The sequence below is a fragment of the Fusarium subglutinans genome, assembly GCF_013396075.1.
Source record: "Fusarium subglutinans strain NRRL 66333 chromosome Unknown NRRL66333_c0000135, whole genome shotgun sequence".
NCBI lineage: Eukaryota > Fungi > Ascomycota > Sordariomycetes > Hypocreales > Nectriaceae > Fusarium > Fusarium subglutinans.
Window position 1 is genome coordinate 65186 of NW_023502198.1, and position 12946 is coordinate 78131.

The window sequence follows — 12946 nt, forward strand, 5'->3', positions numbered from 1 at the left end:
GAGTGATGGATCTGGGTAAGAAGAGAGTAGGTAGTGGATGATGAAGTAGAGTTGTTTGTTTGTTTAGTGCTGTCTGTCTGTGTGTTGTATGTAGCAAGTCAGTGATCCCACAGCTAGGAACGAGCTCTTAAGTACCTTGAGCCAACTGAGAGGCCTCTCTGTTCACTGAAACTCAGCCACTCAGTCCCAGCAGCTCCTGTCTTTGTCTACATTCTTGATTGGCCTCACCGTATGGTTCCTTTCAATTCAGCTTTGACCAGAGACTCCTGTGACGTACGCTTGAGATGCCGAGTAGCCGTCCAGGCCTGAGATATTGTCTGCGGGAGCAGCCGTAGGGAGAGTGTTCTGGCCAGGGTCCATGCTATTAGGGATACTATGTATAAGACGTACGGCAAACCCACGCCGAGTATGGTTTCGTCCAGGCACGCCATTCGCCAATGATAGGGTCCAGGGCCGTCAGCAAGCCATTAACCGGCACGGTCACTGCCGAAAGATGCGGTGCCGAACTTCCGGAACGCGCCCGCATTCCACATTTATGCAAGCCTCAAAAGCTTGAATAGGCAATACGACAAACAGGGATAATTAAGAGGACGCTCATAACTAAAGCCACCGAGGGTCCGAGGCAGAGGGACAACAGATAAGAATAGGCACATGAATGGATTATTCTATGTACATATCTTCATCAAGGCACTAATGAACAAGGTGTGATAGCTAAAATATAATGTAAAGGGTGAAACGAATAACCAAAACCACAAGCTTAAGGTAAAGGTTTCAGAGAGCCCGTCCGAATTTACTATTGGAACCGCTAGTAACGTAGAAGCAGATTAAAGGCTGCAACACATCAATTGTCAGATTTGAAAAGCGTTCCGTGTGACCCCCTTCAGAGTCAATAGTCAAACAATAGTCAATAGCCAAATCAAATGTTAAAAGTTATCCTCATGGTTAGCATAAACGACGCGTATTATAGTGTAGTAGCACTGTAGCAATCACTGATGCCACTTCACGAAAGGCAACTCGGGAGTAGCATAAGACGGGCAACAAATCGATTCTTCTCGACTCTTCGTTCCCCCGGCAGCTCATTCCATTTAAGTGCCTTACTTTTGTCCTTTGTTTTGTTTCGCTTTGTTTACTTTAGTACTTTGAGAGCCTGGCAGCCTTGAAACGACTGACTGGCTCCCGTCCACCATCTTGCTCCTCCAAGGGTTGAATTGGAGATTCATCTTCCTTGAGGAACCCACCTTCTCGTTGGATGAACTTCTTTCGAAGCTTGTGGTGCTCATCAGCGACTTCTTGATATATCAACTCATCATCGAATTCATCCGGTGGGTGAGGAGCAGCGCGTATGGATTCGCGCTCAACTAATGTGTCAGCGAGTGTTGTTCCTTCAGGACCCGTAGGTGCCGTGGGCCTGTCTTGATCGAGGAACTTGGCGGGAATATCAAGAGGGCCCGGTGGAACAGTATCTCTGGCCTTCTTGAATCTCGATGGTTTGCGTGTTGACTTGATTTCAGATGGATCGGGAGCCTTGGCAGTGCTGGAGCGCTCAACGATTTTGTCGCTCAAGGGTTCCACAATCGGTTCTTTTTCCTTCACGGGAGCTTCTCTCACTGGAAGGACAGTGGGCTCGTTCTCCGGTGCGATGTCCAGATTGGCAGCAAAGCGAACGCCCTTCTTGCCACTGGATTGTTCTGGTTGCTTCTCTTTGATATTTGACTTGGCGGGCACAAGTTTCGAGGCTGAGGATGATGACGCTGTTGTCGCCGAGGCTGGTTTGACTACGATACGGCCAATGCCTTCTTCGTCATCCGAACTTGCGTCACCATCCCTATCTTCTGGCTGCTCGGTGAAGCGCGATTTGATACCCAGCTTCTTCTCTAATTCCAGCATTCTTTGACGGTAATCGTCCGTCACAACGCGGCCAGTATACCGACCATATTTGTCTTCCTGGCCGTCGTCATCATCCTCAAAACCTTCATCACTGTACTCGTATTCGTAGTCGTCGCTGTCTCCCTCTTCGAGCTGCAGCTCGGCGACAACAGCACCAACTTCTCCCGAGTATTCGAGCATCTGCCGCCGCAGCTCCGCGTCCTCCTCATCCTCATCCTCGGGGATGTACGCATGCTCGTTGCTGATCTTCTCCTGCTCCTTGGCATGGTTCATGATCTCTTCAACACGCTTAGCATTCCGCGAGACTTGGGGCTTTGGGCCGTCTTGCATTTTAGTATCTGCAGCAAACACCACACCTTTAGTGGCGGATGGTGCTAGAGTCGTGGATTCAAGCTCTGTATGCTGGGAAGGACTTTCTTGGGAGTGTTCTGCTTCCTTTTGTTTAGAGATCTCGGGTTTTGAGGCTGAGTTGCCATCTTCGAGATCTTCGATACCGGCTTTCTGAAGGGCATCTTGAATCTTGGGTAAGGCAGTATCAGGCTGGTTGAGCTTGTAAGAGATAACGTTGTCGTCATCGTCAAGCTGCTCGATGATTTCTGTGATAGGCAGGCCGTCGTCTTCAGTGAAGTCGGGTTGACTTTCGTCAAGCTTGGTCTCAGCAGCGCTGATCTGTTTTTGGAGCGATGTGATATTCGTGGTAACGTAATCGATGCGTCGGTCAAGAATATTCACAATCTGTTCACCAGATCGATGTGTCCTCTCACCAAAGATCTCATCAAGCTCACGATCTTTCAAAAGTTCACCTTCGAATCCGGCATGAATAGTCTTGAGCTCTGTCTCGCCGTTCTTGCAAACGGCTTCGACCTCTTCTTTGAGCATCTCATACTCAACATGCCAGGTCTGCCAATGCTTCAGGGCATTCTGCAGCTTGCTAAGATCATCTTCCAGCTGCCTTTGTTGCTTATCAAAGTCCGAGACCTCTGACATTTTTTTTCTAATCCGGGGCAACTTTTATGACGCTGCGATAGAAGGAGATAGCAGAGGAAGAAAGTTTGTGAGGCGTTGAAGTCATGATGAATGGTCCAGCCTCTCCACTAAGAAAAAAAAAGGTAGGAACCAACCTTTGAAGATAGATTGGCGGGCTAACTTCGGCTATCAATCTGACTTGTTACCGTTGGCCCCACAACAACATCCAGCCGCCAATTCAAGCCATGGCGATACCGTAGATCGATAACGACCAAACGATCTCAGCCCTAGCGTTATGCACGCCCTTCAGGTCATAAGGCTCTAATCGCGGGGTGCGCCAAGATAGTAGTGAGGCAAACTTCACGCTGTCTGTTATGGTATTAACAGAAAATGCCATCTTTGGTTGTGAGTTCTGATAGAACATCAACATGTTCAAACGTGGGCAAACATATAATACATCGGCCTGAATCCCTCCGACCAACCTTTGTACACGCCAGATGCACTTCTATACATCCAAGGGAATTATAAGACGACGTATGGCGGTACCTGCCTATTGAGTGATCCCCACAAGCAGAGCGCTGTATAAAAGCACAAGGTCTTTCGCCGTGGGCTGACCTGCAACTCCGTTCACTACACATTGATCACCGACAGAACAGTTTTGGCTACTAACCTACACATCTCAGCCTGTCTGTGACTGTCTCAGCCATGGCAGAATGCAATGAAAGCAAAACTCTTGAAGCCAAGTGCTATTGCGGCGCTGTCCATTACACGATCGATGTGCCCGTTTCGAAACTACCTCTACTCACACATCTCTGCCATTGCAGCCTCTGCAGGTATGGCTCTGGTGCGCCATGCATTTTCCATGCTCCGCTGCCGGACGGGGTGAAGCCCAAGTTCGTGGAACCATCCTCCAGAAGCAATATGACCAGCTACGCCATTGGGAAGAAGATCGGAACATGGAACTTTTGCTCAACGTGTGGTTGTCACATTGCTTCAATGGGGCCGCCTGAGAACGAGTTCTGGACAGTTGCTTCATCAACATTCGTGAACGCTTCAGACTTCTTCGATGTTCGCAAGCACATCTTCAGCAACTCTACAAAGGACCGAGGGATTGCCGAAGCCCTGACACATACTGGCGGAAAAGAGTTCATTGACTGGAACCCTGCTGAGAATAGCCCTGAGGCAAAGATCGTTGAATCTCATGTGGAAGTTGGGAAGGGCGGGGAAGAGCGCCTTCGTGTGGAATGCGAGTGCAAAGGCATCTCTTTCACTATTCCCCGCCCGAGCCAGGAGATCAAGGAGGATAAATTCTATTCGCAGTTCGTTTCGCACAGAGATGATACCAAGTGGCTTGCGACTTTTGACGCATGCGATGATTGCCGGCTTCACAATGGGACTAACGTTGTGGGATGGACGTTTATCCCTTTATCCATATGCGAGCCCCGTATCGAGGATGGTCTACTCATTGGGAGCGCCAAGACGTTCAAATCGTCGGACGATGTCGTAAGATCCTTCTGCGGCACTTGCGGCGCCACTGTCTTCTTCTCTCACGCTTGTCGAAGGCCGTCTGAGAAGCATCATGTTGTCGACTTGGCCACGGGCATCATCAGAGCGCCTGAAGGTGTCATGGCAGAGAAGTGGCTCACTTGGCGAGCAAGGTTGGCATGGGCTGATAGCGGAAAGAGATTCGATAGTGACTTTACTGAAGCACTGCAAGAAGGCATGAACAAGTGGGTGTTGAAGAGAGAAGGTCTTATTGAGAAATACAATATCGGTTGATGGCTCCGATATCCGGAGGTTTGCCGAAGGACAATGCGTGTTAGTCTTGGGGTTGTTAGGAGTTTGTTGGTGAAGTGACAACGATTATGACTAAAGTTCAACGGTCAAAATAATAGCAAATATCTATTCCTCTATTTCCTGAAGAAATTTATATGAACTTCCCTTGACCATGGCTACCTATTAATGCAATCAGCGGCATTCGCCTTCCGAAGCCCGTCCTATCACTAAGTTCTTAGCGGGATACACCCCGAGTCTGGTGTGCGGCGACATCGCTTCATGAGCCCAAATTTCTATTCAGCAAGTCGAAAAAGGTTTATATCTGATATCTCTGACTTGTACCGGCTCTTTCGATATTAGTTACTCATGGTGCGGTCACTGAGCTCGAATACTTCGTCTATAGCACGACATTGATTTCACGGGTGGATTACCCGAGCTTTCTGCGAGTTACCACCACCAAAAGACAGGACACCTTCACTTAAACATCTCAAGGCGCTGCCGATTTCAATGCGTTATGTCTCTTGGCGGGCTTTTAGGCAACCTTTCAGTTTCATAGCGGTACAACGAGTCGCGGCATCCACCATGGCCTCAAAAGGACGGTCCTATAACGTACGCAACCTCTCACACTGCTTCGAGAAAAGGACAAGAAGAATGGCCAGCTGACTTGTTTTAGGATGCCATTGATGCGCTCAACTCACTCCAGACACCTTTTGATGTCGTCGAGGCTCGTCGGAAGGCGGGGATAAGGCCTGATGCTGTCTCTATCAAGGAAATGCAGACATATCTTCATCGTATTGGATATACTGTAAGATCTTGAGCACGAGGACATATGCATGAGACTGACTAAATGACAGCCATCCGATCTCAATCGCCTAAACATTGTACATGTAGCCGGCACAAAAGGCAAAGGTAGTACCTGCGCCTTTGTCGACTCTATCCTCTCTCAGTATCAGCACACAAGGGGCACACCCCGCAAGACGGGCTTCTTCACATCACCTCATCTCATCGCTGTTCGTGAGCGCATACGCATCAACTCAACACCCATTTCAGAAGACCTGTTCGCAAAATATTTCTTTGAAGTGTGGGACCGTCTTGAATCAGCACCGAAAGATGACGCAAACAAACTCATGGCTCCTCGACCTATTTATGCGCGATATCTGACTTTGATGAGTTGGCACGTCTTTCTCCAAGAGGGCATAGATGTCGCTATATATGAGACTGGTATTGGTGGTGAATTTGATGCCACAAACGTTGTAGAGAAGCCTATAGTATCTGGGATTAGTACACTAGGCATTGATCATGTCTTTGCTCTTGGTGATACAGTGGCCAAGATTGCATGGCACAAGGCGGGTATTATGAAGACAGGAAGCGCAGCTTTTACAATCGAACAGGTCCCAGACGCAGAAGAAGTTCTGAGGAAAAGAGCTGAGGAAAAGAACGTCGACCTGAAAGTTCTACCAGTCGACCCCCGGCTTAGCAGTGTTCAAATTCGACCAGATGCAACATTTCAGAAGCGTAATGCTACACTGGCTATCGCACTCGCCGAAACAGCACTGGAGAAAGTGGGCATTTCTCTACCACCTCGGACGGATACTTTACCCAAGGAGTTTGTAGACGGACTTGAAAAGGTTGTGTGGAGAGGTCGGTGTGAGGTCAAGAAGGAAGACAAGGTGACATGGCACGTCGATGGCGCCCATACTTCTGATAGTCTCAAGATGTCGTCCAAATGGTTCAAGGACGAAACTACTGGCCGGTAAGTCATCATACCACTCTATCCCGCCATTCAACTAATAGGTTCAGCAATGGACCACGAGTCATGATCTTCAATCAACAAGGCCGCTCCGAAGCTGTCGACTTTCTCGAGTCCGTCTTCAAAGCGACCAGACGAGAAGGACGACCAGCATTTGACCACGTCATCTTTTGCACAAACGTCACCTATGCAGCATCTGGCTACAAGCGTGACTTTGTCAACCGTCAATTCGACCCTGCTGAGATTGATAAGATGACTGTTCAGCAACGGTTTGCGGATAAGTGGATGTCCCTTGATCCCACGGCCACGGTAAAAGTCATGCCCACAATCGAGCAATCCATTCACTACGCCCGTCATCTTGGAGAGGATCTCCCAGAGGGAGAGACTGTGCAGGCATTTATCACGGGAAGCTTGCATCTCGTTGGTGGTGCCTTGGGAATACTGGAAAAGGCTGATGCTCTATGATTTGGTGGGCACATCAGGTAAATAGTATTTACAATAGACCTTCAGGCTCCAATACTTGGAGTACACCCCCTACAAGATACATGCTCCCTGTAGCCAAAACCCTATGATAAACTCCTGCAACTTTTCTAGCCTCAGCTACAGCGTCCTGGATATTATCAAATGTGTTGACCTCACAATCAGCTGCTCTCTCAGCCATCATCTCTGCCACACGTGTCTGCACACTCAGATCTCTGGCTTCTTCATCCGTTGAAGGCCGCTCCTGATCGTTCCTTGTAAAGAACGCATGGCTGAATATGTTTGTTCTGCCAGTAAACTCTTGAACAGTGTCAAGCAATATTGTCAGTAGTTTTGTTGCATCTCTCTCCTGCTGGTTGAAAACCAGAATTGCGGATTCAAAGGTTTCAACATTCGAAGCGAACCATTTTGCGACCTCATACATGCTATCCGTCGTATGCGCACCGTCCAGGTACCAGCCAATGTGGCCCTGCTGGATGATCTCGCAGCGCCCCCTGAGACTTGCGTGCTCGAGCCCTACACACATCTTTCTTTGAATGTTCTTAAAAAAGTCCTTGGGCTCAAAACTCATGCCTAGATGTTGTCGTACAGCACAGACAGCAAGAGCTTGGTTATACTTTTGAAAGTCACCTTGCAGTCTTCCATGCACACCTCCCCATAGTTCGATCCTGGCGTCATCCAACTCGACGAGCTCAGCCCCCTTTTCTGCTGCCCGCTGTCGAAGCACTTGCATCACACCAGGCTTCTCGTCCATTCGTCGGACGAAACCACGCACACCTGGCTTGAGAATGCCGGCTTTGTGCCATGCGATCTTCTCAACCGTGTCGCCTAGCATCGCGACATGGTCTATACCCAGCTGCGTGATGACCGCAGCAGAAACAGCCTCTGGGGGCACCACATTTGTAGCGTCATACTCTCCGCCGATACCGCATTCAAGAACAACGCTATCGACCTTTTGACTCAGGAAGATATGCCAAGCAAGGAGTGTCATGAAGCGGAAGAAGAATGGCTTTGAGCCAGGTCCTTCAGACTCGGTGAGGCTTTTGCCATCCTTCTTAGCAGCTTCAGACAGACTTTCCCAGAGGTCAAAGAAAGCAGCAGCGAAGAGGCTCTGCGAAACCGGCTCTCCTTGAATAGCAATGCGCTCGCGCGGGCTCACGAGATGTGGGCTCGTATAAGTCCCAACAATCTCGTACTCTCGTAGCATGCTCGTCGCAAATGCGCTTACAGAGCCTTTGCCTTTGGTGCCGGCTATGTGGATGTGTCTCAGACGTGCAAGATCCTTTGGTTCATACCCAGCACGTCGGAGCCATTCGCGCATCTCAGGAATAGCTAAAGCATTGGGATCCTTTGTTGGTACAGATGAGGAATTTGAGGCGATTGATTTGTCAAAAAGATTCGTGGCTTGGCGATTTGAGTAAAGTGTCGAAAGCAGACGGAGAGCTTCATTGTAGTCGCGGGACACGGTGCTAATGCCCCTACGTGCCGCCATTGAGTGCGTTGATTGATTTCTCAGCAGGGAACTGAGTTTTTTATTCAATAGGCAGTTTGAACAAGTGTTGTTAGGTCGCGCTGAGATATGAGTGCATAAACATAGGCCTCGGAAGAACCAAGGCTTGAGTTAAATGTGAAGGTGAAGAAACGGAGTAGAATAGGTTATTAGGCCGTCATGTGTAACTTGTGTGGTACTTCTAACTACTACCTAAGCCTTTTGTCCTATTCAACATATTCCAGTCATATTGACCAACAATTCATATACAACCAAAAACAACAATTTGATATGATCGTAACAAGTCAACAATGTCGACTTCGGTCTCTGCAGTTTTGATTTTTACTGGATATCACCGAGTTGTTCAGTTCTGGTGCTGTATTAATCAACAAATGATCAAGAATCATGCAACAGGACGTGAGTATTAGCAATAATAAGTAGTCAAAGATGGTAACCACGCCCTCATCGTCTATTGCTATCTAATACACGGCTATCCAGCCTCTCTCTAGACACGACGGCGCCTGGGTCCAATTATACACAACAAATGAGACATCCCTTTTTTGTTTAATCCACACGGAGACTCTGAAGACGGGCTTCTGTGGCAATCACCTATGATCATGTTAGCAAAGCAAAGATAAACATATGGGAAACGATAAAACTCACATCGAGAGCCTGCTGAACCTCCAACACCTTGCGAACCTCACCGAGCCAATCCTTACTCAGGGTCTTGGCCCATCCATCCAAACCGTTAATTTCTCGCGCCGCAGAGTCCAGGTCACCCTCCTCAAGGTATGTTTGGGTTCGGGTGAGAATGCTCTCAACATCGTTACCGTCCGCAAGTCCTTGCTTCTTGAACATAACGTGGCTAAGAACCCAGCTGGAAGCGTGGCTGGCAACACCGGCCTCATCGGGTAACAATGAGGCCTTTCGGACCTCATTGGCCACTCGACGGAAACGATCGATCAGCTGAGAGGTAGTAGAGATACCGCGTTGGTAAGCGGATGGGTTAACAGAGGCGATGGCGGCATTGACAACAGGATCATCCGAAGCAATTTCCCGGAGAGCAACGAGCTCGCGAATAAAAGGACGAGGGTGGTGGTCATCCTCCAAGCTGGCTCGGACAGCCTCAACGGCGACGTGCAGCTGCTGAGTCTTGAGGTTGGTGTCAATAACATCGTTCCAGCCTGTGGTAAGCTTCTCAAGGTCTGACACGGCAGACGACAGGGCGTTCAGCTTGCCTAGTCGGCTCTCACGCTCCTGCTCAACTTGCTTCTCAACATCCTTGGTGAATTCCTTCTTAAGGGCCAGAGCCTGCTGCGCGAGCTGATTCTGCAGTTTCTCCTCGTTGACTTTCTTCTCACGCTCAAGAAGCACATTAACACGGTCCTCATAGTTTTCTCGGACCTTCTTCATCTCCTGCTCAAAGTCTTGTCGCCATTGGTTCTCCTGGCTGATCATGGTGTTCTCAACACGATCAATTAGATCTGTAGCAGCCTTGTCGAACTCCTCAATCTTCTCCCTGACTTGTCGGGCAGCCTTCTTCTCAAACTCACCCTTCATGGCCTTGAGCTTACCTCCGACCTTGGCGATCTCATCCTTAGCCTTGCTAACAGAGGTGCCATACTTGCCATGAGCATTATCGGCGTTGATGACTAGGATAAGGTCGTTCACCATGTGGACGAGGTCTTGAACAACAGGCTCCCTTGCAGCCTCGAGCGATAGAAGGTCAATTGGCTTCAGAGGAGGCATCTTGGAAGGCTCATTAACTTCTGGTGCTTTGAAACCAGAGTCAGACCTGGGGGCAGGAGCAGGCTCCTCGACAGCCTTTGCAACAGGCTTGGCTTCGACTGGAGCCTTAGCCTTGGCCTTGGCCTTGGGTTTAACAGCCTCCTCGACCTTCTTAGTAGCGGCAGAAACCGGGCCAGCACTTGAGTGACGTCCGGCTTGGCCTGCATCTGCTACTCTCCAGGAAGCGCCGCTTTGGGCAGGAACTCGAACAGCATCCTCGGTGGCTTGAGTCTTTGATCGGCCGGTGATGTTAGGGAATCGCTTCTTGTAGTCCATCTCCTCGAGGTAAAGAACAGCCTGCTCGCCAAAGGGGACATATTCGGTAAAGAAATCGTGGAAGTTGTCGCTCACGCGAGAGTACCAGACACCTCCAGCGAAACCAACGACGCCAAGAACAAGCAGGGTGAAGACAAAGTTCTTGAGCCTTCGGAAGAAACCCTTCTTCTTGATAGGCGCAGGCGCAGGCGCAGGAGGAGGGGGGGGAGGTGTCAAAGGGACGTCTGTGGTAGCGGCCTTGGTCTCGCCGACATCGTCAATGGTGGTCTCGTGGATTCTCTCGGAAGTAACGGTTTGGGAAGCTGGCAAAACAGGTTGCTTAGCAGGATCGAGCTCGGGCTTCTTTTCGACGGAGTAGAAACGCTGAAGCCATCGTCGCGGTTAGTTTAGTTCTAGTTGAAGCAACTAACATGAGCTGTGACGTTGTAAAGAAAGCTTACCTGACCAGCAAGGCCGGCACGCCGTGTAGCCGCAATGGGCCATTGGCGGGCAGCAGCGGCCACAACGGGCCTGCCGCCAAATGCCCTCACAGACTGAAGCGAAGTTCGCAACATGAGGGATTGCAATGGCGAACAGGGCGCAGTTCGCGATGCAGTTGAAATTCGGTTAGATGGAGTTGAGAGCTGCTTCAAAAACGCTCAGGGTAAAAGTTCGGCAAAAGCCCAGCTCCCGGTTTTGTATGGAGCTAAATGTTAAGCAAGCGGCAGGAACCGGGTGACGCAACTGCCTCATCAACCAGCGACTATGATGAAACAAAAACATTCATTTCCGTACCAAAAAGAGCAAGTTTATCTCATAAGCCCATTCTACTAACGTACTTCAAGATCAGCCACTTTTCTCTCAGTTCCTTGATCGATGAGCCTATTGTTGATACCTTATGATTGATTACATGTGATCAGGAGATCGAAACATGAAGTCATGTTCTGTTGGCTCTAAAGAATTGTAATAATCTCAACATATGTTTTCATATTCTGGCCTCACATACTCATGACTGAACATTAAATACTCGTTGCTTGATCACATGCAGCACAAGATCTTAACATGGTCCCATAACTCATCTAATAGCAGCCATCTATTCAGAAGCTGTAAAGAAAAAGAAACTATAGAGCGGCTCGTCCATACTCTCCTGCTTGTCCATCTCATAAGCCACCGATGGGAATAAGAAACCTTCAGACATATAAGTCGCTTGTGATCGAGGTCTGTGGGTTATATGCCTCCCCTAGCCACCCCGTATTCTCTGGCATGCTGAAGTGCCAGGCTACGGCACAGTCTAGCATCCAGGCCACTCAAACTACCAGCAACAAAATTCAAGTTCGGTATTAAAAAAGTATGGACTGAACTGATCCCTCCAAACCCAAGGACTCCGATAAATTATATGACGCGCTCCAGCTCATGCATTACCTCAGAGTCCGTAATCTCGGACAACTCGTCGTGCTGGATCCACGCTGAGGCCTCTGTGATATGTGCGTGGGCGTAACGAAAAGTGGACTCTAAACCTGATGCTTCAAACTCAATACCTGCTTAGCAGCTGCAAGGGCCGCTGACGTTAGTGTTGGAGTTCTCGGGAGCCAGGCTGACACCTGGTCGTTGGCCCGGTCGAGCATGTCGTGGACCAGCTTGGTCCAGGGGCAGCTTCTTAGCTATGGCTGTGAAAAGAGTTTGGACGTTCTCGGCGGTCTTGGCAGAAGTCTCGAAGAAGAGGAGGCCAGCCTCTCGGGCATAAGCCTCAGCATCGGCGGTGGAAATGGCTCGTTTATCGGGTTGCTCAGTGACCAAATCCAGCTTATTTCCTGCGAGGGCAATGACAATGTTCTCATTCGCCTGGCGTTGGAGCTCCTTGACCCAAGCCTTTGCCTTGTCTAGTGATGCCTGGAGGAATATTAACACGGTCCTAGGGTGGTTGTAGATCTGGTCAACGTACAGATTGAGTGATATCGTAAACGACAACGGCGCAGTTGGCATTTCGGTAGTACATGGGAGCAAGAGACTTGTAGCGTTCCTGGCCGGCGGTATCCCAGATCTCGAACTTGACGGTAGTGTTCTCATCGAGAGAGATGGTCTGGGTCAAGAAGGCAGCACCGATGGTGGACTCGCGATAGGAATCGAATTGGTCCTAGAAGGTCTTGGTAAGTTGCTGTCTCATACCATGACGTGGGCGCCAGTAGTTCATACCTTGACAAATCGCAAGACTATTGAACTCTGAGGTTGAAAAATTAGTAAACCATCATATCAGAGACTATCGTTGTGATATACCTTTCCGACAGCGGACTCGCCTATGTCACAAGTTAGTAAATATGCCATGAAACCGACACTGGCCAGGCAAGGAATGCCGACACCATGTAACATACCTAGAAGAACCAGCTTGAACTGAGCGAACCGGGTGTTGGTGCCGCGGGCGCCAGCGGGAGGTTGTCGGGAGGCCATAACGAGAGATGGGAATGTGGTTTCGAGATGAAGAGGTACGGAGAGCGTCTATCAAGAGTGATAGTAGCAGCAGCAGTGGCGGTATGACCTGGACGTTGAGGGATCGGACG

The 12946-nt window shown here is 49.4% G+C and overlaps 6 protein-coding genes across 6 annotated transcripts; 2 read left to right on the forward strand and 4 right to left on the reverse strand.

The window, feature by feature from the left end:
* Positions 1-1131: 1131 nt before the first annotated feature.
* FSUBG_9142 (udp-galactose transporter like) lies at positions 1132-2874 on the reverse strand (the record flags this gene model as incomplete). Its single annotated transcript, XM_036687624.1, has 1 exon — positions 1132-2874. One exon carries the CDS (start codon positions 2872-2874, stop codon positions 1132-1134), a length of 1743 nt encoding a protein of 580 aa, XP_036535376.1.
* A 900-nt stretch (positions 2875-3774) lies between these two features.
* FSUBG_9143 (DUF636 domain protein) lies at positions 3775-4632 on the forward strand (the record flags this gene model as incomplete). The annotated part of the gene is made up of 1 exon (XM_036687625.1): positions 3775-4632. One exon carries the CDS (start codon positions 3775-3777, stop codon positions 4630-4632), a length of 858 nt encoding a protein of 285 aa, XP_036535377.1.
* Positions 4633-5211: 579 nt separating this feature from the next.
* On the forward strand, positions 5212-6844 carry FSUBG_9144 (folylpolyglutamate synthase; the record flags this gene model as incomplete). Its single annotated transcript, XM_036687626.1, has 4 exons — positions 5212-5238; positions 5303-5434; positions 5484-6382; positions 6430-6844. The coding sequence occupies 4 exons, from the start codon at positions 5212-5214 to the stop codon at positions 6842-6844; spliced, it is 1473 nt and encodes a 490-aa protein (XP_036535378.1).
* A 28-nt stretch (positions 6845-6872) lies between these two features.
* Positions 6873-8351, reverse strand: FSUBG_9145 (folylpolyglutamate synthetase; the record flags this gene model as incomplete). The annotated part of the gene is made up of 1 exon (XM_036687627.1): positions 6873-8351. The coding sequence occupies one exon, from the start codon at positions 8349-8351 to the stop codon at positions 6873-6875; it is 1479 nt and encodes a 492-aa protein (XP_036535379.1).
* A 561-nt stretch (positions 8352-8912) lies between these two features.
* FSUBG_9146 (mysoin heavy chain) lies at positions 8913-10966 on the reverse strand (the record flags this gene model as incomplete). Its single annotated transcript, XM_036687628.1, has 3 exons — positions 8913-8957; positions 9012-10775; positions 10853-10966. The coding sequence occupies 3 exons, from the start codon at positions 10964-10966 to the stop codon at positions 8913-8915; spliced, it is 1923 nt and encodes a 640-aa protein (XP_036535380.1).
* Positions 10967-11933: 967 nt separating this feature from the next.
* FSUBG_9147 (GTP-binding protein ypt5) lies at positions 11934-12836 on the reverse strand (the record flags this gene model as incomplete). Its single annotated transcript, XM_036687629.1, has 5 exons — positions 11934-12281; positions 12334-12525; positions 12585-12611; positions 12666-12685; positions 12761-12836. 5 exons carry the CDS (start codon positions 12834-12836, stop codon positions 11934-11936), a joined length of 663 nt encoding a protein of 220 aa, XP_036535381.1.
* Positions 12837-12946: the final 110 nt, after the last annotated feature.